The sequence below is a fragment of the Neurospora tetraspora genome (assembly GCF_033439725.1).
Source record: "Neurospora tetraspora strain CBS 560.94 chromosome Unknown B0H65scaffold_1, whole genome shotgun sequence".
In the NCBI taxonomy this organism is placed as follows: Eukaryota; Fungi; Ascomycota; class Sordariomycetes; order Sordariales; family Sordariaceae; genus Neurospora; species Neurospora tetraspora.
In genome coordinates this window covers 3725180-3744508 of record NW_026944383.1, presented here as the reverse complement: position 1 = coordinate 3744508, position 19329 = coordinate 3725180, and the positions used below count along the sequence as shown (strand labels likewise).

General features: G+C 53.4%; 9 protein-coding genes across 9 annotated transcripts; 5 read left to right on the top strand and 4 right to left on the bottom strand.

Moving 5' to 3' along the window:
• The first annotated feature begins 414 nt into the window (after positions 1-414).
• Positions 415-2053, top strand: B0H65DRAFT_450532 (prohibitin-2). Its single transcript, XM_062826010.1, has 3 exons — positions 415-862; positions 930-1285; positions 1345-2053. Exons 1-3 carry the CDS (start codon positions 613-615, stop codon positions 1669-1671), a joined length of 933 nt encoding a protein of 310 aa, XP_062686420.1. The 5' UTR covers positions 415-612; the 3' UTR covers positions 1672-2053.
• A 668-nt stretch (positions 2054-2721) lies between these two features.
• Positions 2722-3260, top strand: B0H65DRAFT_414466 (ubiquitin-related domain-containing protein; the record flags this gene model as incomplete). The annotated part of the gene is made up of 3 exons (XM_062823918.1): positions 2722-2778; positions 2970-3052; positions 3173-3260. Coding segments are annotated over 3 exons (228 nt in total), but the record flags the coding sequence as incomplete, so codon positions are not given.
• Positions 3261-3943: 683 nt separating this feature from the next.
• On the bottom strand, positions 3944-5729 carry B0H65DRAFT_450525 (uncharacterized protein). The gene has a single exon (XM_062826009.1). It carries the CDS (start codon positions 5346-5348, stop codon positions 4107-4109), a length of 1242 nt encoding a protein of 413 aa, XP_062686418.1. The 5' UTR covers positions 5349-5729; the 3' UTR covers positions 3944-4106.
• Positions 5730-5960: 231 nt separating this feature from the next.
• Positions 5961-7601, top strand: B0H65DRAFT_450524 (Tho complex subunit 7-domain-containing protein). The gene has a single exon (XM_062826008.1). The coding sequence runs from the start codon at positions 6273-6275 to the stop codon at positions 7455-7457; it is 1185 nt and encodes a 394-aa protein (XP_062686417.1). The 5' UTR covers positions 5961-6272; the 3' UTR covers positions 7458-7601.
• On the bottom strand, positions 7602-8861 carry B0H65DRAFT_450522 (tubulin binding cofactor A). The gene is made up of 2 exons (XM_062826007.1): positions 8029-8861; positions 7602-7909 (listed from the first exon to the last, which is right to left on the bottom strand). Exons 1-2 carry the CDS (start codon positions 8623-8625, stop codon positions 7727-7729), a joined length of 780 nt encoding a protein of 259 aa, XP_062686416.1. The 5' UTR covers positions 8626-8861; the 3' UTR covers positions 7602-7726.
• A 730-nt stretch (positions 8862-9591) lies between these two features.
• B0H65DRAFT_450519 (putative calcium P-type ATPase) lies at positions 9592-13171 on the top strand. The gene is made up of 3 exons (XM_062826006.1): positions 9592-10042; positions 10126-12907; positions 12969-13171. The coding sequence occupies exons 1-3, from the start codon at positions 9925-9927 to the stop codon at positions 13060-13062; spliced, it is 2994 nt and encodes a 997-aa protein (XP_062686415.1). The 5' UTR covers positions 9592-9924; the 3' UTR covers positions 13063-13171.
• On the bottom strand, positions 12962-14447 carry B0H65DRAFT_33308 (proteasome component PUP3). Its single transcript, XM_062823531.1, has 3 exons — positions 14287-14447; positions 13622-14195; positions 12962-13506 (listed from the first exon to the last, which is right to left on the bottom strand). Exons 2-3 carry the CDS (start codon positions 14051-14053, stop codon positions 13363-13365), a joined length of 576 nt encoding a protein of 191 aa, XP_062686414.1. The 5' UTR covers positions 14054-14195; positions 14287-14447; the 3' UTR covers positions 12962-13362.
• A 672-nt stretch (positions 14448-15119) lies between these two features.
• Positions 15120-17175, top strand: B0H65DRAFT_33320 (GLUT4 regulating protein TUG-domain-containing protein). The gene is made up of 2 exons (XM_062823534.1): positions 15120-15420; positions 15483-17175. The coding sequence occupies exons 1-2, from the start codon at positions 15284-15286 to the stop codon at positions 16930-16932; spliced, it is 1587 nt and encodes a 528-aa protein (XP_062686413.1). The 5' UTR covers positions 15120-15283; the 3' UTR covers positions 16933-17175.
• Positions 17176-17443: 268 nt separating this feature from the next.
• On the bottom strand, positions 17444-18249 carry B0H65DRAFT_544314 (ribosomal protein L36e; the record flags this gene model as incomplete). Its single annotated transcript, XM_062829285.1, has 3 exons — positions 17444-17606; positions 17898-17998; positions 18199-18249. 3 exons carry the CDS (start codon positions 18247-18249, stop codon positions 17444-17446), a joined length of 315 nt encoding a protein of 104 aa, XP_062686412.1.
• Between the last annotated feature and the right edge of the window lie 1080 nt (positions 18250-19329).

Sequence of the window (19329 nt, the reverse complement as noted above, 5' to 3'; positions counted from 1 at the left end):
GTAGCAATTGGGTCCTCTTTAGCCTTTTCTCTTCAGTTTCAAAGCCCCAAGCCCGCTGCCAAATACCGTCGATTTGTAGAATTGGTGGTTGGTGGTGGTGACAATACTCTGACAATGGAAAGACGTTCTGGGAATGAAGTCAACTCTTGGTGGTTGCAAGTGGAAGTTTGGTGTTCTGGATTTGCAGATGTCAAAAATTGGAGCCTCTGTCGCTGTCGCCTGCGAGACGTTGGAACGCAGGGGCTACGTCGCGGGGGTGGATACTTGGCCCGAGCTCCGATCCATCAAGGTCGCGACAAGTGAGCGACCCACGTGAGCGGGTGGTCTGTGCTTGACCAGGCGAGGCAGGCGGTAAAGTGATGTTGCGCCAGCGTGGGGTAGGCAAATGGCAGGTGGATTTTAGTGATGCGCCCCAGCAACTGCACACGCTTGCGGTCCTGCTTGTGAGTGGTCTTGGCTCCGAAGCTCAGTGAGGACCTACGAAAAGCTCGGGCAAGCTATCGTGACGACTTCATTCCCATCTTTCCCCACCACCTGGCACCTCTGTCAACCAACCTAGGTATCCTACTCCAAATCACCACTGGGCCGCCTATTATTTCACAACAGCCCAGCATGTCGAACAACCCATATCAGGACCTCCTGAACAAGATTCAGCAGACTGCCCGGTCTCGCGGCGGCGGCGGTTTCCCCGGTGGCAGGCCACCCATCCCTCCCCGCGGTTTGGGTCCTGCTTTGACCGGTTTCGCCCTTCTTGGTGGTGGTGCCTGGGTCCTTTCGAACTCCTTGTTCAACGTCGACGGTGGTCACAGAGCGATCAAGTACAGGAGAGTTAATGGTGTCAGCAAGGAGATCTATGGTGAAGGTTCGTCTGCTTTCTTCGCCCGGCCTCGATATCGCTAGGCTTCCCGGTTTTCTGACCAGTTGAATAGGAACCCATATTATGATCCCCTGGTTCGAGACCCCCGTCGTCTACGATGTCCGCGCGAAGCCCAGAAACGTTTCCTCCTTGACCGGTACCAAGGATTTGCAGATGGTCAACATTACCTGCCGTGTCCTCTCGAGACCCGAAATCACGGCTTTGCCCCAGATTTACCGTACCCTCGGTACCGACTACGATGAGCGCGTTCTTCCTTCGATCGTCAACGAGGTTCTCAAGAGCGTTGTCGCGCAATTCAACGCCAGTCAATTGATCACCCAAAGAGAGATGGTTGCCAAGCTTGTTCGTGAGAACCTGGCAAGGCGTGCGGCCCGGTTCAACATCCTTCTGGACGATGTCTCGCTTACAGTACGTTTCCCGCACCAATTCTTTTGCGTCGTGGATATCTTTGGCTAACCATATCGCAGCACCTCGCATTCTCCCCCGAGTTCACGGCGGCAGTCGAGGCCAAGCAGGTCGCACAGCAAGAGGCGCAGCGGGCAGCATTCATTGTCGACAAGGCGCGTCAAGAGAAGCAGGCTATGGTGGTCAAGGCCCAGGGTGAGGCCCGTTCTGCGGAGCTCATCGGTGAGGCCATCAAGAAGAGCAAGTCGTATGTGGAGTTGAAGAAGCTGGAGAATGCGCGTGCGATTGCGAACATTATCCAGGAAGCCGGCGGCAGGAACAGGCTGCTCCTTGACTCTGAGGGTCTGGGCCTCAATGTTTTCGAGGATCGGAGGGCCAAGGACAACTAAGCTGAGGCCTTCGGAAATTGGAGGAGGAGCATGAGGTGACGGATGAAATCTCCGCTGTATATGTATCTTATGGATGTCACGGAAGCCCCAGGTGTACAACAGACTTTAATGAACTATCGGAAAGGCCGGATTTAGCGATGATCTTCAGGAAAGGAGCTTTCGCGAAAGATACTCAATGAACATCTCGTCAGCAAAAGGCCGTCTTTGGGTGCGAGGCATCCTCTCTGTTGGTGATACGAAGCGGTTATTCAACCCAGCGCAGATGACGCTTCTTGGTGGATCACTTGAAGATACCGACACCCGATCATGTGTAGAAATGCAGCGCAGTAATAGTGCTTGTCTGATAGCGTCCCTTGAATTAAAAAGCAAAAGTGAAACCAACCTTAGTTGGCGAAAAGCCTCGAGTACCTGAATGTCAAATTCAACCTTTCAGATTATCAATTTATCTCCATGTCTTGAGGTAACCATGGCCGCTAGACCTCGGAGCACCTGCACTGTCGAAGCTACCGAAGCTGCCCCGGCAACCCGAAGGGGTATCAAAACAACAGAAGCCAGGGCAGCCCCGTCCAACAGCGGCTACCATCCCGACCCCAGGCAGTCTCGTCCTACCGCCAACCGCGCCGGTAGTGCCTGCCCCACCACCCCTCCCCAGCCCGTCAACAGTGACCGTGACCGTTTTCCCCGATGACAAACTCAACTCCTTGAACCGCTCCATTACCAACATCAGCCATCCCGATTCAGTGAGCTTCTTGAGTCAACAGAAGCTTCGCATCCGCGCGCATAAAGAGACGACAAGACCCCGTCCAAACTCAAGCACCAAACCCCACCCATCCATCGCCCCAGCGAAGCGAACTCTCTCCCATCAAACCAGTCGCAAACTATTTAAGATGCAGATCAAGTGAGCTTTCTCGCCTTTCCTCCTCCGACAGTCGCAGTGGCAGTATGCATATTGCGGCTTGCATAGCTACCTATGCTGCCTATGCTTCTTGATCTCAGGGCCAGTGGCCAGTCAGTACCATAGCTAACCGTTTCTTTTCCTTTGTTCGCGAAAGGGTCCGGACTCTTACAGGCAAGGAGATCGAGCTCGACATTGAGCCCGATACCAAGGTGCGTTCGGTTTTGTTTGTGTCGAGATTTGCGCTCGCGCGCGAGTAAATCGACGACCGTCCCAGCCGCGAAGCGAAAACGAAAACGGAACGATCGATTTGTCACCACCACGATATATTTTGCCCAGGGAGAGGGAGACAGATGACTACGAACTCGTTCGAACATCCGACTAATTCGGCAACTACACACAGGTCGCCCACATCAAGGAGAAGGTCGAAGAGAAGGAGGGTATCCCTCCCGTACAGCAACGTCTGATCTTTGGCGGAAAGCAGATGTAAGTTTCTGACCTTACCTACCTACCTAAATCACATCCAACATCCTGTTTTGCGTTGGTAAAGAAAGTCGTCGAAGTCAAGAAGTAGAAGTTGGTGTCTGACACGATAGCGGAAAACAGGGTCGATGACAAGACGGCAACCGATTACCAACTCGAGGGCGGCGCGACCCTCCATCTCGTTTTGGCTCTTAGAGGTGGAAGGTGGTAGTCTTTTTCGAGAAAAAAACTTTCGTTTTAGTTCCGAGAAACATACATACGCATAAATTAATGAGATAACGACATTTACCCAACACATTGATGGAGTGGATGACATACGGCGGTGCTTTGGCACACAGATACGGAAGTTCTCGTTTTTGAACGACTGGGCTACCGGTCCGCGGAAGGTTGAGGATGGGACATCGTTGGCGGAAGAACAGCAAAGAGATGTGGGAACTCCGTCCATATCTAAATGGCAAATGCTGATAACGGGGGAAATACTTGCCGTCAGGAAGCTTGTGTGACCTAGGGGAGGATTTCTTCTCTCCACAGGAACCTCAAGGCAGGTAATCAAATCACACGATATTGAACCAGATCGGGTCAGAAGATTGGAGTCCCAAAGATGTGGTTCCATTGTCGCGCGGAAAAGCATATACGTCGCTGTTCATCCATATCCCACTGTAGATTTGGCCTGAGCCGTTCCGCTGTGTAGTTCTGTTGTTCCAAAATAACGCCCATTTCCCCATGAAAGATCCCAAACCGCTCAGACGATAAACATGTTGATCCTCCCGAACCGTAAATATAGTACCTAGAACTTCCTCCAAGTCATATACGCCCATCCCTTCTCTTTCAGGGATAAGCAGGAGATTTCCAATCTCAATTCCCATAAGCATCCCAACTCCATAACTTCCCTAAATCCTTTATTCCCAGCCATAACAGTCTTGCTCGAGTATTTCCCCCAGGACCACACGAGGATCCTTGATTCCCAGCCATAACAGTCCTACTCGAGTCTTCCCCCCAAGACCACACGAGGATCCTTGATTCCTAACCACAACCCTGTTCCTTTGAAATCCTCCTCTCAAATTCGACGAACTTTCTTGGCAGGCTTCATGAAGATGTCCACCTGCTTGCGCTTAGCCCCAGGCGGGCTTCCAGGTCGGCTACCTGAAGACGATGATGCCGCAGGCTGAGGGCGTCCGGGATTAGTTGAGCTGCCAGCATGTGATGTCGAAGCTGAAGGTCGACTGGTGGTGGTGGTGGTCTGTGGCTTTGCAGAGGGCGGCGAGCCACTCGTAGAGGTCGGTCTAGCACTGGCAGCAGCGGCTCGTGGTCGGGAGTTGGCACCAGGACTAGCGGAAAGAAGGCCGCGCTTCGGTTTGGAAGGGGGTGAGGCGCTCTTGGGAGGGGGGCTGCCAGCGTCTTCGTCGTCCATATCGCCGAAAAGATCGTCTATGTCACCGCCCGAAGCACCTCTGTTGTTGCTGTGGTCGTTGTCGTAATGGTGGTCGTCCTCGTCGTCGTCAAAGCTCAGCACATTGGGAGCCATTCCGGAGCTGCCACTTTTTCCTCCTCCGTTCTTGATCAGCAGAAGGCGAGCTTCTCGGTCCTTCTGTTGTCGTGAGCTTGTTGCGGGTCTGATCCGAGGGCCCTCGATGATCGGGGCGGAATCGACGTCGAATTGGTTTTGGATACGCTTCTCTTGAATCATTCTTTCAGGAGCCCGGGTGAGTTCCGTCTTCCTGGCCATCAGCATGACGGAAGGCTTGGCGAGTTTGCGGCGGTGTGCGTCCTGCTTCGCCTCCCTGGTGGCCTTTTGCAGGAAGGTTGCTCTTTTCATGGGCGGATCTGAGGAGGTGCTGAATCCACGGAAGCCAGGTCCGAAAGAACGGGCCTTGGGGGCCGGCAGCTTGCGAGCGACTTGGGCAGAGACAATGGTGGTTGTGCGTGATGATTTTTGGCTGTTGGCCGCGGCCATCGTCGCCCTGAGAGCCTCGGTGGCTGCTTCGTCTGACTCCTTTTGAAGTTTGCCGTACTTCTCGTAGACTTTGTGCCATGATTTCGGATTGCTTGGTTCCCAGCGGTGCTTGTTGTGGAGAAGTCCGTACTTGCGTTGGATGAAGCGGCGCCAGTGTTCAGCGGTCAGCTCGCAGATCTCGTCGCCGCTATGGAGCTCAATCGTGCGGAGGTGTTCTGGTGTTCTGACGGCTTTGAGGATCTGGCTAGCGATTTTTGGTGGCACGTCGTCCAGGCAAGTGATGTCCTGGACATTATCGATGGCTAGCTTGAGAGCCATGTCGAGCAGTGAGCGTGGTCCAGACATGGTGACCGAAGTAAGGGGCTCTTTGTTGTTATGCTCAGGTAACGGGTAGGAGTCTGGGATTTGTTTATTTGGCGTCGAAAAATATCGAGGACAATTGGTAGTCGGAGATGTACGAGAGTGTAGTAATCCGCAGCGTGTCACAACCTTCCCTTTGATGGTTGACGACGTAATGAACGGGAAGTGAGACGAGGAGTAGCTGGATGACGATAGCTATAGAGCGATGGTATGTTCGTTCGTAGAATTCCGATTGTGATTGAATCAAGAATGTCCCTCAGGATGTCTTCGAAGCGACCAATGGTATATGGTAACCAGATCCGACCGTTAGGTTGTTTGGTGTAAGAAGAATCTGGAGTGAAGGTTAAGGTTGAGGTTGACCGACTGGCTGTTGGAGTTGTCCGTTTCTATTTGTAGGTCTCAGCTGGCTGATGTACTCCCAAGTACACAGACCACTGGGGCGAAGCAGAGCTGCAGCGTAAAATGTCCGAGGGGTACATGCTTGGTACACCTGGCGATCAGCTGGGAGTCGAGCCTATTCGATGCTATTGAACAGGCAAGCGGAACCTTGACGGCTACTATTATGTGACCCCCACCTGCCCTGCAGTGCGGTGCATCCACCAACGAAAATACTCCCTTCTCCGCCAAGAGGTCCATGCTTCAGGTTTCAGCAGTCCATACAATTGGTAACTAACCGTCAGTCTTCCACCCATATATCGGACTATCAGCCTCTTCAATCCTTTGACCTTAATACATTCAACAAACAAAGAAACTCACCAGATTGCACGAACTCGTCCGGCGCAGTCGAAGACTTCCACTTCACTCTTTGGTTTTCCCCGCATTATTGGACTGCTTCTCAATCATATTCACGTCCATCGAAACAATCCAGCATTGACGCCGAGCACCTCGATACCACACCACAACTACAAGATGGCTTCCTGGGGCTTGCTCGACGACAAAGAGGAGAATGAGCTCCACAAGTCACGACTTCTGAACGTGGAGGAGAAGCCCTTCAAGCGCGTGACAAAGCGTCTCAGCACTCTTCACTCCTTGACCCTCTCGAGAGCTCGTCAAGCACACACCCCACCTCCGGAGGGCAATGGCGCGACTGCTGGAACGACGGAGCAGGAAGTCCAGACGCCCACTGCGGCCGGCGACTCAGCCACATCAGACCTTGCTCAGCTCAAGGAGGACATTATCCTGGACTTTGCCGCCTTTGATAGCAGCATCGCGCGGCTTCAGTTTCTTCTGACTGCCAACGAGCGTGAGCGTGAACGATATGTCGCCGAGCGTGAGCGCATTCTTAACACGGCACAGGCGGTGCGCAACAACACGGTCCAGTTGCGTGTTCAACTAGAGCAGGCCCGCGCCACACTCGAGCAGCGCAAGAAGTTCGATGAGCTGGCTGACAAGATCACCAACAACCCTGCACTGCGTACCAGGGCAGAGCAGGCGGCGAACTTGAGGAAATTGGAGGAGGAAATTGCCGAGTTGAAGACGGAGAGCGAGACCTACGGTATCACGTGGCATGAGCGGCGCGACCAGTTTGCCAAGATTATGGATGAGAGCATGCGGTTGAGGCGGCTGATCCGTGATGAGAAGGAGGAGGTGGAGCGCCGCGAAGGCATGGGTGACGACGAAGGCGGTGCTGGCGACACCGAGGCGGACGCCGGACAGACCCCACGGCCCGGCATTTCTAGCGGCAATGCAACCCCGAGGCCGGATAGCGGACTACCAGCCAAGAGCGGAGCCGAGAGCGGTGACGCCGCTGGCACACCCCATCCCGTCTCGACACTTGGCGCGAGGACACCGGCGCGCGATACTCCTGCCCCGGGTGATGAGAACCAGTCATTCCTCAAGCCGCCCCATGACGTCTCGGGAGGTTACTCGCAAGCGACAAGCCAGGAAGCTAGCCGGGAGGGTTCTATGGATAGAGGTGATGGTAATGAGGCGGCACAGGGCACTGATGTGGAGATGACTGAGGTCAAGGATGATGAGGAGGAAGTCGAGGAGCCGGATAGTCCTCTTTCGCCTCTGCCGGACCAAACCCCGCCGCGGCCGCGGATCACGGTTGACGGTCCCAATGCTGACGAGGACACCATGGACACCACGTGAGGGTTGTAGAAGAAAGGAATGGCGGCATGAGAGAAATGGGACGCACGGTGTAGCTTTGTACGTTAGATCCGGTCGGCTCTTTTATGATAATCATCATAGGCCTAGAATCAAGTTTGATTGTACCTGGGGTTCATCGCGAATTCCTAATGATGACCTCTTTAAAGACTCCGAGGACCAAATCACTCCGTAGGTCGCATTGAATAAATTACTTGCTAGAGAAAGGGTTCCATCGTTTCCTCGTCCAAACCATTCCGTTCGACATTCACCCCTCAAGCGCTCTCCGTCAGCTTCTTACCATTCTCCAACGCCTCCTTAGCCTTCTTCAGATCCTCCTCGGAAGCAGAACCCTCACTCTCAGAAATAGCAATCTGCTCCTCAAGCTTCTGAACCGCCTCAGCAATCCTATTGGTGAGGGGGCCAAACACAGCCTTGGTCTCTTCAAGCGCCGTTTGCTATGTTCATGAACAAAGAAGGGTTAGGGTTGACTATGTCCTAGCTTCTGGGTTTGGGTTTGCATGTTTCATGCACGGTGTTTTAGGGTGGGTGGAAAAGGGGACCTAAGAAAACGTACCTCCTGCTTGAGAACGTAGGGCGCGTTACTGTCCAGCTCGGGGCTGTTGGCGGCAATTTCGTCTTGGAGCTTCTTGATGCGGGCCTCTTGGGAGGTCTGCTCCTTGTGGTAGTACGACTCCTCCTTGACGAGGCGGTTGACCGATTGGGTCGCGATGTTGAGAGCTGAGGGGGGAGCCATGGTGTTCTTGTTTGATGAAGGTGACTGGCTGTAGTGTCTTAGGAGGAAATTTGCAGGTTTATCGCTCGGATATTGTTTCTGTAAGGTCTGTAGGACGTTTGTAATGTCTTGCTGTCTGCCTGCTTGTCTCAGGTTGCTTCGCTTGTTACTGCCTGTCGTTCGCTTTGGCGGTTTATTGACTTTGGCGAGCTTCGTACGGGAGGTGGGGTTGGCGGGGTAGATTTCATGAATTTCATCGGTATCAAAACCGACTTTTACTTTTTTTTCGGAGATTATGCTCATTAACATGTTCAGGTCGTAAACCATCAGCCATAATTTGCTCCGTTTACACAGCCTTCGTAATGTCCGTTTACATGGTTCTCCAGTAATCTTGTTACGAGGTCGTTCGCCAATCGATTTGGGTATCTCATTCGCCATATCCCATCGGTCCTCAAACGGCTCAGATGCGCCGTCCCATTTCACTTGGCCGTGGAACGTCGAACAGAACCAGATCGGAAGGCAGTGCGATATGTTGACAAGCTGCAGAAGTCATCTACACAAATGTGTTTCCGATATGATGATTTTCATGTGCTTACCTTCCACTTACCACACTGTTTCTTATCAGGCAGTTCATCGCGACTCGTGGTGTTCTTGTCGAACTTAGCCATCAGAACGTCTTTCCAGATCTGGAAGGAAAGAGGCTGATAATGACAGTTTGAGCTAGAAAGTTCTAAAACCTACCCACACCGTAACGTCTCGCTCTTCTCCGCCCCATGTGTTTGCCATGCCGTGGGCGCCCTGCTTTCAGTTGCATCCCCAAAGTGCAAACGATAAACAAAAACAGCATGGCGAACAAAGAGCTGTAACCCTTGACTTGGTAGTCAATGTCATGGCTAGCGCGGAGCCTGGGCTCACCTGGACACTGTCAACACTGCCCGACGCTAATATCTCTGACATTGGCCCTCTTTAGCGATCACCGGTCGAATCTCTTGTCTTGTTCCCCTGTAATTTAAGGAAACGATCTCGAAATCCGGTGACGGCATCGAGATGCAGGGCGGTGCCACTTGCCGGGGCTGGGCCGGGAGCCAGAGGAAGGGAATGTGGGGGCACCGTGACAGTTCGGTCGCATCGCTTGCGATTTCGAGGTTCCGGTTGGAGGTTGGTCCAGGGCCCGGAGGAGGAAGGTGCTGGTTCCATTCCGCTGGGGGAGGATCGGGCCTGCCCTGTCAGTGGCCCCCGTTCCGTCACTGGTGTGGACAGCGACACCCCAGTGGAGGGGAGTGACCCCCAGCTACCTACCCGCGCCGTTGTACAGCGTCTGAGCCGCCGCATTCCAGTTGAACCATACCTACTCGAGTCAGAAATGCCGTGCGCCGAAGAGAGGCGACTTTTGTAGAACTGGACACGTCGCAGCACAGACATGTACCCTGGCCGAAGGGTAGTACATCATGGCTGAATAATTCAAGACCATTATTTTTTTCACCAAAGGCCACCTCTTCGACGAGGCTAGCTACAATCTTTTTCTCTTGCTCTGATTCCATGATACTGCTATAAGCGTGTCTTTTCACCGTTTTCTATTCAAGGCCTTGTTCTTGAAGACTGTGAACTTTAGCTCCTAGACTGCTGGGGCGTTTTCCAATCTCTCGTTGAAGCTCTTTGGAGCCTTCACTTTTCGATTTCCGCCGAACAGCGCCGTTACGCTTTGCTTTTCGCAACTTCGAACAAACCTTTGTGAACATGGAGGCCGCGTTCGCAAAGCCCGTCGATGAGGTCCTCAGCACCTTAGGCGTCGACCCTACCACCGGTCTAAGTGACGAGCAAGTAGCTCAGTCCAGGGCCAAGCACGGGAAGAATGGTATGCGCTTTCTCTACAAGATTCTTAGAATTCAGCTTAGTTGTTCTATCAATGGCCTTTGCTAACCGTTCTGCCTGCCTCAGCCATCCCCGAGGAACCTCCGACACCCATCTGGGAGCTTATCCTGGAACAATTTAAAGACCAGCTGGTTCTCATCCTTCTGGGCTCTGCCGCCATCTCGTTCGTACTCGCGCTTTTCGAGGACGAGGGCGGCTGGAGCGCCTTCGTCGACCCCGCCGTCATCTTGACAATCCTTATTCTCAACGCCGTTGTTGGAGTGTCCCAGGAAAGCAGTGCCGAGAAGGCGATTGCTGCTTTGCAAGAATATTCGGCCAACGAGGCCAACGTGGTGCGCAATGGGCAGATTACTCGTATCAAGGCCGAGGATCTTGTGCCAGGCGATATCGTTGACATTGCTGTTGGTGCTCGCATCCCTGCTGACTGCAGATTGATCTCGATCGAAAGCAACAGCTTTGCTGTGGACCAGGCCATCTTGACCGGAGAAAGTGAAAGCGTCGGGAAAGACTTCCAGGCCGTTGTTAGCGATGACAAGGCTGTCTTGCAGGATCAGGTCAATATGCTGTTTTCGGGTACAACTGTTGTCACTGGTCACGCCAAAGCCGTCGTTGTCTTGACTGGTTCCAACACAGCTATCGGCGACATTCACGAGAGCATCACCGCCCAGATCTCCGAGCCTACCCCCTTGAAGCAAAAGCTCAATGACTTCGGAGACCAGCTCGCCAAGGTCATCACTATCATCTGCGTTCTCGTCTGGCTCATCAACATCCCCAACTTCGCCGACCCTAGCCATGGAAACTGGACCAAGGGTGCCATCTACTACCTCAAGATCGCCGTTTCCCTTGGCGTTGCGGCCATCCCTGAGGGTCTTGCGGTTGTCATCACCACCTGCCTTGCCCTTGGAACTCGCAAGATGGCAGCTAAGAACGCCGTAGTGAGAAGTCTTCCGTCTGTTGAGACCCTGGGCAGTTGCAGCGTCATTTGCTCTGACAAGACCGGCACTTTGACCACCAACCAAATGAGCGTTAACAAAATCGTCTATTTCAACCAAGATGGTACTGATCTAGAGGAGCTGGATGTTGAGGGAACTACCTTTGAACCCAAGGGCGCTATCAAGTCGCAGGGCAAGGAGGTGACCGATCTTGCTCAAAACTCCGCTACCATTCTTCAGTTGACCGAAGTCGCCGCTCTCTGCAACGATGCCCGTCTTGACTACCATCCCTCTACCGGCACTTTCTCGAACGTGGGTGAAGCTACCGAAGGCGCCCTCCGTGTTTTGGCTGAGAAGATCGGCCCTTGCGCCCCCTCCGATTGCCCTCCTAAGGATCGCGTTCACTACGCTAGCTCCTGGTACGAGAAGAAGTACCAGCGTCTTGCCACCTACGAGTTTTCGCGTGACCGCAAGAGCATGTCCGTCTTGGTTGAGGGTGATGGTCAGCAGAAGCTTCTCGTTAAGGGAGCCCCTGAATCGCTCATCGAACGCTGCACTCACGCTCTTCTCGGTCCCAGTGGCAAGAAGGTACAACTGGATCGTAACATGTCCGAACTCCTCATGAAGGAGGTTGTCGAGTATGGCAACCGCGGTCTGCGTGTCATCGCTCTGGCTAGCTTGGACAACGTCGATGGTAACCCTCTTCTTCACACCGCCAAGTCTACCGCCGAATATGCCTCTCTCGAACAGAACCTTACTCTCATCGGTCTCGTCGGCATGCTTGACCCTCCTCGCCCTGAAGTTGCTGCTTCTATCAGGAAGTGCAAGGATGCTGGCATTCGCGTCGTCGTGATCACCGGTGATAACCGCAACACTGCTGAGAGCATCTGCCGTCAGATTGGTGTCTTTGGCCCTAACGAGGATTTGACTGGCAAGAGCTATACTGGTCGCGAGTTTGATAACCTTAGCCCTGGTGAGCAGCTCGAGGCCGCCAAGACTGCTTCTTTGTTCTCTCGCGTGGAGCCTACTCACAAGTCCAAGCTGGTTGACCTCCTCCAATCTCTCGGCGAGGTCGTTGCTATGACTGGTGACGGTGTCAACGATGCTCCTGCTCTGAAGAAGGCTGATATTGGTGTTGCTATGGGTTCCGGCACCGACGTGTCGAAGCTCGCTGCTGACATGGTGCTTGCTGATGATAACTTTGCCACTATCGAGGTCGCCATCGAGGAAGGCCGCGCCATCTACAACAACACCCAGCAGTTCATCCGCTATCTCATCTCTTCCAACATCGGCGAGGTCGTCTCTATCTTCTTGACGGCCGCTCTCGGCATGCCTGAGGCTCTGATCCCGGTTCAGCTTCTGTGGGTGAACTTGGTCACCGACGGTCTCCCCGCTACCGCCTTGTCGTTCAACCCCCCTGACCACGATATCATGCGTCGCAACCCCAGAAAGCGTGACGAGAAACTCATCGGCGGATGGCTCTTCTTCCGTTATCTCGTCATTGGTACCTACGTCGGTCTCGCTACCGTCGCCGGTTATGCTTGGTGGTTCATGTTCTACTCGGAGGGACCTCAGATCAGCTTCTACCAGCTGTCTCATTTCCACCGCTGCTCTACCGAGTTCCCAGAGATTGGCTGCGCCATGTTCTCGAACGACATGGCCAAGGCCGGTTCGACTGTCTCGCTCTCCATCTTGGTCGTCATTGAGATGTTCAACGCCATGAACGCTCTCTCCTCCAGCGAATCTCTCTTGACGCTCCCTGTTTGGAAGAACATGATGCTCGTCTATGCTATCGGTCTGTCCATGGCCTTGCACTTCGCCCTTCTCTACACTCCCATCCTTCAGACCCTCTTTTCGATCCTGCCCTTGAACTGGGCCGAGTGGAAGGCCGTGATCGTCATCAGCGCACCTGTTGTGTAAGTTCCTTGCCCCGTCTTCTGTGTTGTTTTCTCAACAGTACGCTAATATCTCGTCTAGGCTTCTTGACGAACTTCTTAAGGCTGTGGAGCGCAAGTTCTTCGTCCAAAGCACCCCCAGCTCGGCGCCCTTGGAAAAGAATAAGGATCTCTAGGTTCGGGGGTTAGACTTGACCTGATCTGGTAGCTTTAGATCTAGACGTAAACAACTCCTTTTGTCTATAAAAATAGATCATATATCCAGCTGATTACATCATGCGTAACTGGGAACGGAATTGACGTCTTTGAATAACCAGTCTTGACAAACACGGCTGTCTCGTCTGCTCGCTAAGTTTGTCATGTTGCAAATGTATTTGTTCTACAGAGCCCAAGGGTACCGATGATCCATTAGCGCGTATGCGACTTGATTACTCTTGGCCCAGATTCATCATCATCATTATGCCCGAACGTCCCGCTTAATCCTGTCGTCCCTTCAATAGCCTCTTGGTAACCTTGTCCTTCTCGATAATGTAAACGTGGGCGCCCCAGCCTGACAAGGCATCTCTGTCGACGGCGTTAAGGAGAGCCTGTGATATGGTCTCGAAGAGGTCCTCGGGTTCCTGTTGAGTATTATCATCGTTAGCACCACGCCTCTATGACGACAACCCAAAACAAACAGCCAAAACCAGTGCTTTCTCTCGGGGGTCCGGCTTCGGGTTCGCAATAGCAACATACCAGATTCGGCTCCCACAAGCTCTCGCACATGCCAAACAACTGCTCCGTCGCCGTCCCGCTCACGATGAAGTCCTTCGCGAAGTCGATGCACCCGATGCTGTCAAAGCCGCAGATGAACGGCTCGCCCGTCTTGGGATCCAAGCCAGCAACGACGGGGCTGACGAAATAGGGCCCAAAGCGGCGCTCGTACAGGCTGCTGGACACGAGGTTGGCGAACGTCCGGGGCGCAATGTTGCGCTCCTCCCGCAGTCGGTACATGTTCACCTTGTACCGGAACAGGTCCGACACGGTCGACACGTCCGTCGCCAGACCCGTCAAACCAAGGAAGACGTCGCCGTACTGGAAGATCTTGGGGAAGTTGTTGGACACGGTAAGCGCCTGAAGGCCTAGGCGCAGGTCGCACGCGATGGCTACGCAGTCTTTGCCGACCATGGCGACGGCAGCGCCGCCGTCTGTGGGAGGTGGGCAAGAGCGGTGGTTAGCAAGGTGATGATGTTATGGCTTTCGGCGGAGGAGGGGTCAATGTTTAGAGAATCGGGTGTTGGGATATCGTACTTATCGAGAAGGGGGACGACTGTTTGATGGAATAATCGTTAGCTTGGGATCTTGTTTGTGTTCCTTGGGAATGCGTATATCTGGAGGGTGTAGTGATCGGGCAGGCTTACCATCTTGTGCCTGGGATGTGATGCAAGTGGTGATGGTTGCTTGCTCGGAAGATGGAGGGTAGTTCGGCGATGGCGCTGGTATCGTTCACTGCGGTATGGGTCACGGAGGATGGACCGTTCGTCTTCGCCGTGCGGGGTATTCGCGATGTATCGGTGATGTTTGGTGAAAGTGCTTTGGAAAGCTTGTTGTTTCCGTCGTCAAGCTCACCTTCGAACGGGCAAGGGAAGCTCCAGTTGACGAGACGGACAGGGCAAGGCAACACGCAGCTGGCGCGGCTGGCTGGGCGGAGGACTGGATGGAGGTGTCCACTAACAAGGATGCCTGGCAGAGCAATTACTGTGTACCTTCGTAGCTGCCACTGCACGGGGCATGCGATGCTAGGATTGGTGTTTGTAGCGGTTCTGTAGGTGGCAGGAGCTGCCCACTGTTTCTCCCCTTCCCCGTTGCTGGGTGGATGTTGCCATCAAACGTACTGCGTAATTGCCCCTCCTGAGCTTACAAGATGCCAGCCGGCCGTGGAAGCTCTCAGAAAGCTCCCTATGCATTTTGTGTACTCGACGAAACGACGGTGACCTGAAGACACGACACTCACTCGCCGCCTCATCACTACCATAATTTCAGCATTCGAATTCCATCTGAAGAGGAAGATAACGGGCACCCTCATCATCCCGTCTTATCTCGACTTGAAGCCTTACAAACCCCTCTCTTACCAGGCTGGTATTTGCCGATTACGTTACGCGGGGTTGCCTGAAGAACAGCCGCCAAACATCACATCCACAAGCAACTACGTAACTGCTCCTTGGAAAGATAGTCATCTCAAGAGGACAGCTTCAACACTTATCGAAGTCTCGACCTTCTCGTACTACTTCAACCATAAAGCTTTACAACCACACCGACCTTCATCATACCAGTTTTGTTGCGCCGGCTCAACACTAGGAGCAACATCGTTCACCTCTTTTCTCACTACTCCCCATAATTATAGTCGAAACTGCCAATATGTCAGCGCACGTCGAAGTGGTCTCTACGGACCTGAGGAGGACGAAGGTCAAAGTTACGCCCGGAACCTATCTGATCGATGTTCTGGGAGAAGCCTGTCAAAAGTTCAACCTGAACAGTGACAAATACCAACTTAAGTAAGAACGAAAACCCCATGCTCCCCAGTTGCCGATCGTGTTGAACTGACACTGGCATACAGACACAAGCAAAAGCTCATTGATCTGTCTGGTCCGTTTCGGACGTCAGGTCTCGCGCCAGGCGCCAAGCTCGAACTCGTTCAAAAGTCTAAGAGCGCAGCAGTTGTATCGATAGCCCTCGATGTTAACGGTCAACGGTACACGAAGAAGCTATCCAGCGACATGACGCTGTGGCAAATCATGCGGCAGTTCGAGGTTGCGGAGCAGGGGTTAAACCTGACCGGCAGAGGCACACCTAAGAGCAGTACCGGCCCTCAGGGAACCAGCGGCCAGTTATACTTCGAGGCGCCAGTGGTGAACATCATGGGCAGGGAGTACACTTCGATGGAGGATCTACAGAAGACGCTGTCCCAATGCGGTATCAATTCTGGCAACATCGTTCTGCGGGTTTCCTTCCGCGACACCGACAAGACCCTGTATGAGGCGATGCAGGATATCGGCCAATATCTCAAGGAAGTGGAACCAGATCAACCGAAGACACAGGCAGGCGAACCTTCAGCACCAGCGACTGGGTCAGCACCGGCGATAGAGGAACCTATAGAAGATCTGACTCTAGCTGCGGGCCCGAAGCCCGTCAAGGAGAGTACGTTGGCAGAGCCAGAACTACAGGTAGGCTCTGCAGAGGCAGCCAAAGCCGCGGTCCCGGTTACCCCTGCTGCGGAACCGGTTCCGAAGACCGATCCGATGGACATCGTCGATGAGGTGGTTGCTGCTCCTCCTGTTCCTCCTACGGAGACCACTACCAGCGAACTCAGCGACCCGCTCGAACCTACGGGCGTTTTCAATGCCCCGTCCTCTACCACTCCCCTCGCCGCCCGGGTCCAGGTAGACGATTCCGTGTATGAGCCAACCATCGCCCATGCTCAGCTACGGCAACAACAGCTTCTGCAACGGGCGCAAAACCAACGGCTCAAATCCGACGCTGAGCTGGCGGCTGATGCGGCTGAGGAAGCAGCTCGGCTCGCCAAGATCACGCGGGTTGATATCAAGGTCCGTTTCCCGGACCAGACATCAGCGCAGTGGACAGTCACACCAGAGCACACTGGTGCTTTCCTATACCAGGCGGTCAAAGGAGTCATGGCCCATCCTGACCAGCCTTTCCGCCTAATCCTCCCGGGCACGCATCCGATCGTTGTGGTTCAAGATGGCAACAAGAGGCTGGTGGCGGACTATAAGCTCCGGGGAAGAGCACTGTTGAATCTTGTATGGGATGATGCGGCGTCGGAGGAGGCGCGCAAGTCGCCATTCTTAAAGGGCAGTGTGGCTAGCCGAGCGCAGGAGGTGGTTGTGCCGGACGTCGCACAGGAGGACGGCGAAGATGAGAAGGAAGTCCAAGCTGGACCGTCGTCGTCGAGCGGCCAAGAAGTGAAGCGGAAGGGTGATCATGGTCTGGATTCTGATGCTGTCAAGAAGAAGTTGGGGAAGTTGTTCAAGCTGCCTGGTAGGAAATGAGCAGCTCGCGACGACCTTGATGGACGATGCTTCCACGGTTTTGTGCTTCCGAGTTGTACAGGCTTTCTAGTAGCAGCCATCTGTATTGTTGGGCGTTCCCTGGGAGGTAGCTGTACAGGGACTGGATAGGGAGTAGATAATGTGACAGCGCTTCTATAACAACGCACAGTCTATATGGAAACGAGAAGTAGCAAAGCGTAATCGACATACAATACACAATGCTAATGGTGCAAAGCAAAGTTGAAGTTGACCACTGTGACATCACGTTCCAAGAGAGGAAGTTTGTTCGTAATTCAGCATCTTGTCATTCAAGATGGTGTCATTTCGTTTCTATTCCCAGAGGCCAGCTATTTTCTAACTAGTCCACAAGGGAAAAACGCTTAGATCCGATCCATAACAAAACGAACCAACGTCACGCCGAACAATGCCAGAGAAACGACAAGAGGCAGAATTCCTTTTTGGTATTTTTAATCACACTCTCCAAGCAGTCCATCCATTGGGATTAGCCAATTTAGTGACCGGCACGGCGAGCCTCAGCGATGACGCGCTGGAGGTCCTCAACCTTCGCCTTAGCACGGCCGAAGGTACCGAGCCTCTTCTTGGCGAGCTTGCGGGCACGCTTGTCCTTGGAGTTGCGGAGCAACTCAATGACGCGGCGCTCGTAGGGAGCAAGGCTGTAGTAGGAAAGACAAAGGTTAGCGTAAGTTCGCCCAAGCGGATATCTGCACATATGCGCCCCAACAGTCCCCCTTCCAAACCCGATCAAGCGTACGGTCCAGTACTCCCAACGGGAATTGCGATCTCTTGCAGAAACGGGCACACATCCGTGTGTCCGTGTACCACCCAAGAACCATCATCTTCCGTCGGTCGAACTGTGTGTATGTGTGTCTGATCGGGTTTGTCGAGATAACTGCTGCTTGGCGCAAATGCTTCGATGTGAAAAGATTGAAATTGGTAGAACGTACCCAGCGACCTCCTGGACGATGCTGCGAACGAAAGCAGTGCGCTTGCTCAGGTGACCCTTGGTGCGGGAAACACGGGGCTTGGAGACACGAGCAGTGGTCTTCTGTATTTGGGGCAAAAAATAAATCCCGGTCAGCGATCACAGTTCCTTCTTCGTTTCTCGAACAATCGTTCGGCGTAAGGTGGTGTTGGAGTTGTTGAAAACAAGAGGGTAAATGCAGTGTCCATCGTCTGCGATAGCCCTGATTTCCCTTTTTGTTTTCAGGAAGGCAACGCAGAGATCCTCCACGAGGTGAGACGTACGTGACCCTTCTGGAGGCCAACGGCGAGGCCGGTCTTGGATTCAGCAGCCATTTTGACGGTTGGTTGGAGAGGTGATTCCGAAAAGGGTGGTTGTCGGATGCTCGAAATCGTCGGCTAGTCGAGGGGACTTGGGAGAATAAAAGTTCGCGACTGATTTTTGAAGTACCCGCTCGAAAAGTGGAAAATGTTCTGTGGGTGTGGCTGGCATGTGGGGGGAAGTGGTCGCGTTTGTGGCTGATGGATTTGTCGCTTGTGGCTTATGTAAGTTGAACTTTATTGCCCGTGGCGCTCAGCTCTCACTTCTCTCAGTGACACCATCCGTCTCTTCCCTGGTCACAACTCAGTTCAACATCACAATGCATCGACAACTACACTCCCGCACGAAGCGGGACCTGTGTACCTCACACCCCTACAATTTTGCTTAACTCTTCAACTTCGACTGCCGCAAAGGCAACCTTTGATTACCTCCAGCTTTGAGACTCGCCCACTCCCGTCTGCACTGCCCTGAACTACTTCGAGAGGACCCTTCGACGACAACCATGTTCATACACCGAAGACGGATACAACGAAAACGGTTGCCTCGCCATCTTGTTATTTCGAGATAAACAAGACATCCTAGCTCTCTTTGTCATCTCCGAAGTATCACCCTAGGACCATTACACTCCGCAAAGGCAAACACTCGCCCTGATTTGAAACTCCTTCGCCTTTTTTATTCCGTGTCACGGTGTTGGCACGACGGGTGTATACGAGATATGTTGGACAGGGTTCCCCACCGAAAAGATCGAGAGCTCCATGCCAGATCATTATCCGGAGACTCCAGCCTCGTTTGGATAGTGCGGTCCGCATTCTTCTATCCTTAAATCCCGGAGGCTGTTCGGGTCCAGGGCTAACCGCAAAAGGCCCTTTCAAGGAGTATTACCTTGATGAGGTCTGAACACGGTTCGGGTCAGCTTCCCGAGCTCAGTTGCCTATGGCGGTCTGACCTTGCATTCACTACAGGGTATGCGCACCAAACATAGACCACAAGGACAGGTCGTATCAGAGCGGTAGCGCAGATGCTCTGTCACCCCGGACAAATTTTCGGGTCTGGAATAGTTGTTGGATAACGCACGCAAGCCTGCCAGCATTCGA

Excerpts from the sequence above, each read along its gene's own strand:
- B0H65DRAFT_450519 (XM_062826006.1), top strand. The coding sequence starts at position 9,925 with ATGGAGGCCGCGTTCGCAAAGCCCGTCGATGAGGTCCTCAGCACCTTA. Across the intron at positions 10,043-10,125 it reads GGCCAAGCACGGGAAGAATG|CCATCCCCGAGGAACCTCCG; the intron begins GTATGCGCTTTC and ends TGCCTGCCTCAG. Across the intron at positions 12,908-12,968 it reads GTCATCAGCGCACCTGTTGT|GCTTCTTGACGAACTTCTTA; the intron begins GTAAGTTCCTTG and ends TATCTCGTCTAG.
- B0H65DRAFT_33320 (XM_062823534.1), top strand. The coding sequence starts at position 15,284 with ATGTCAGCGCACGTCGAAGTGGTCTCTACGGACCTGAGGAGGACGAAG. Across the intron at positions 15,421-15,482 it reads AGTGACAAATACCAACTTAA|ACACAAGCAAAAGCTCATTG; the intron begins GTAAGAACGAAA and ends ACTGGCATACAG.
- B0H65DRAFT_450525 (XM_062826009.1), bottom strand. The coding sequence starts at position 5,348 with ATGTCTGGACCACGCTCACTGCTCGACATGGCTCTCAAGCTAGCCATC.
- B0H65DRAFT_450532 (XM_062826010.1), top strand. The coding sequence starts at position 613 with ATGTCGAACAACCCATATCAGGACCTCCTGAACAAGATTCAGCAGACT. Across the intron at positions 863-929 it reads CAAGGAGATCTATGGTGAAG|GAACCCATATTATGATCCCC; the intron begins GTTCGTCTGCTT and ends CCAGTTGAATAG. Across the intron at positions 1,286-1,344 it reads TGGACGATGTCTCGCTTACA|CACCTCGCATTCTCCCCCGA; the intron begins GTACGTTTCCCG and ends ACCATATCGCAG.
- B0H65DRAFT_33308 (XM_062823531.1), bottom strand. The coding sequence starts at position 14,053 with ATGGTCGGCAAAGACTGCGTAGCCATCGCGTGCGACCTGCGCCTAGGC. Across the intron at positions 13,507-13,621 it reads GCTTGTGGGAGCCGAATCTG|GAACCCGAGGACCTCTTCGA; the intron begins GTATGTTGCTAT and ends AATACTCAACAG.
- B0H65DRAFT_450524 (XM_062826008.1), top strand. The coding sequence starts at position 6,273 with ATGGCTTCCTGGGGCTTGCTCGACGACAAAGAGGAGAATGAGCTCCAC.
- B0H65DRAFT_450522 (XM_062826007.1), bottom strand. The coding sequence starts at position 8,625 with ATGGCGAATGAGATACCCAAATCGATTGGCGAACGACCTCGTAACAAG. Across the intron at positions 7,910-8,028 it reads CCTACGTTCTCAAGCAGGAG|CAAACGGCGCTTGAAGAGAC; the intron begins GTACGTTTTCTT and ends TCATGAACATAG.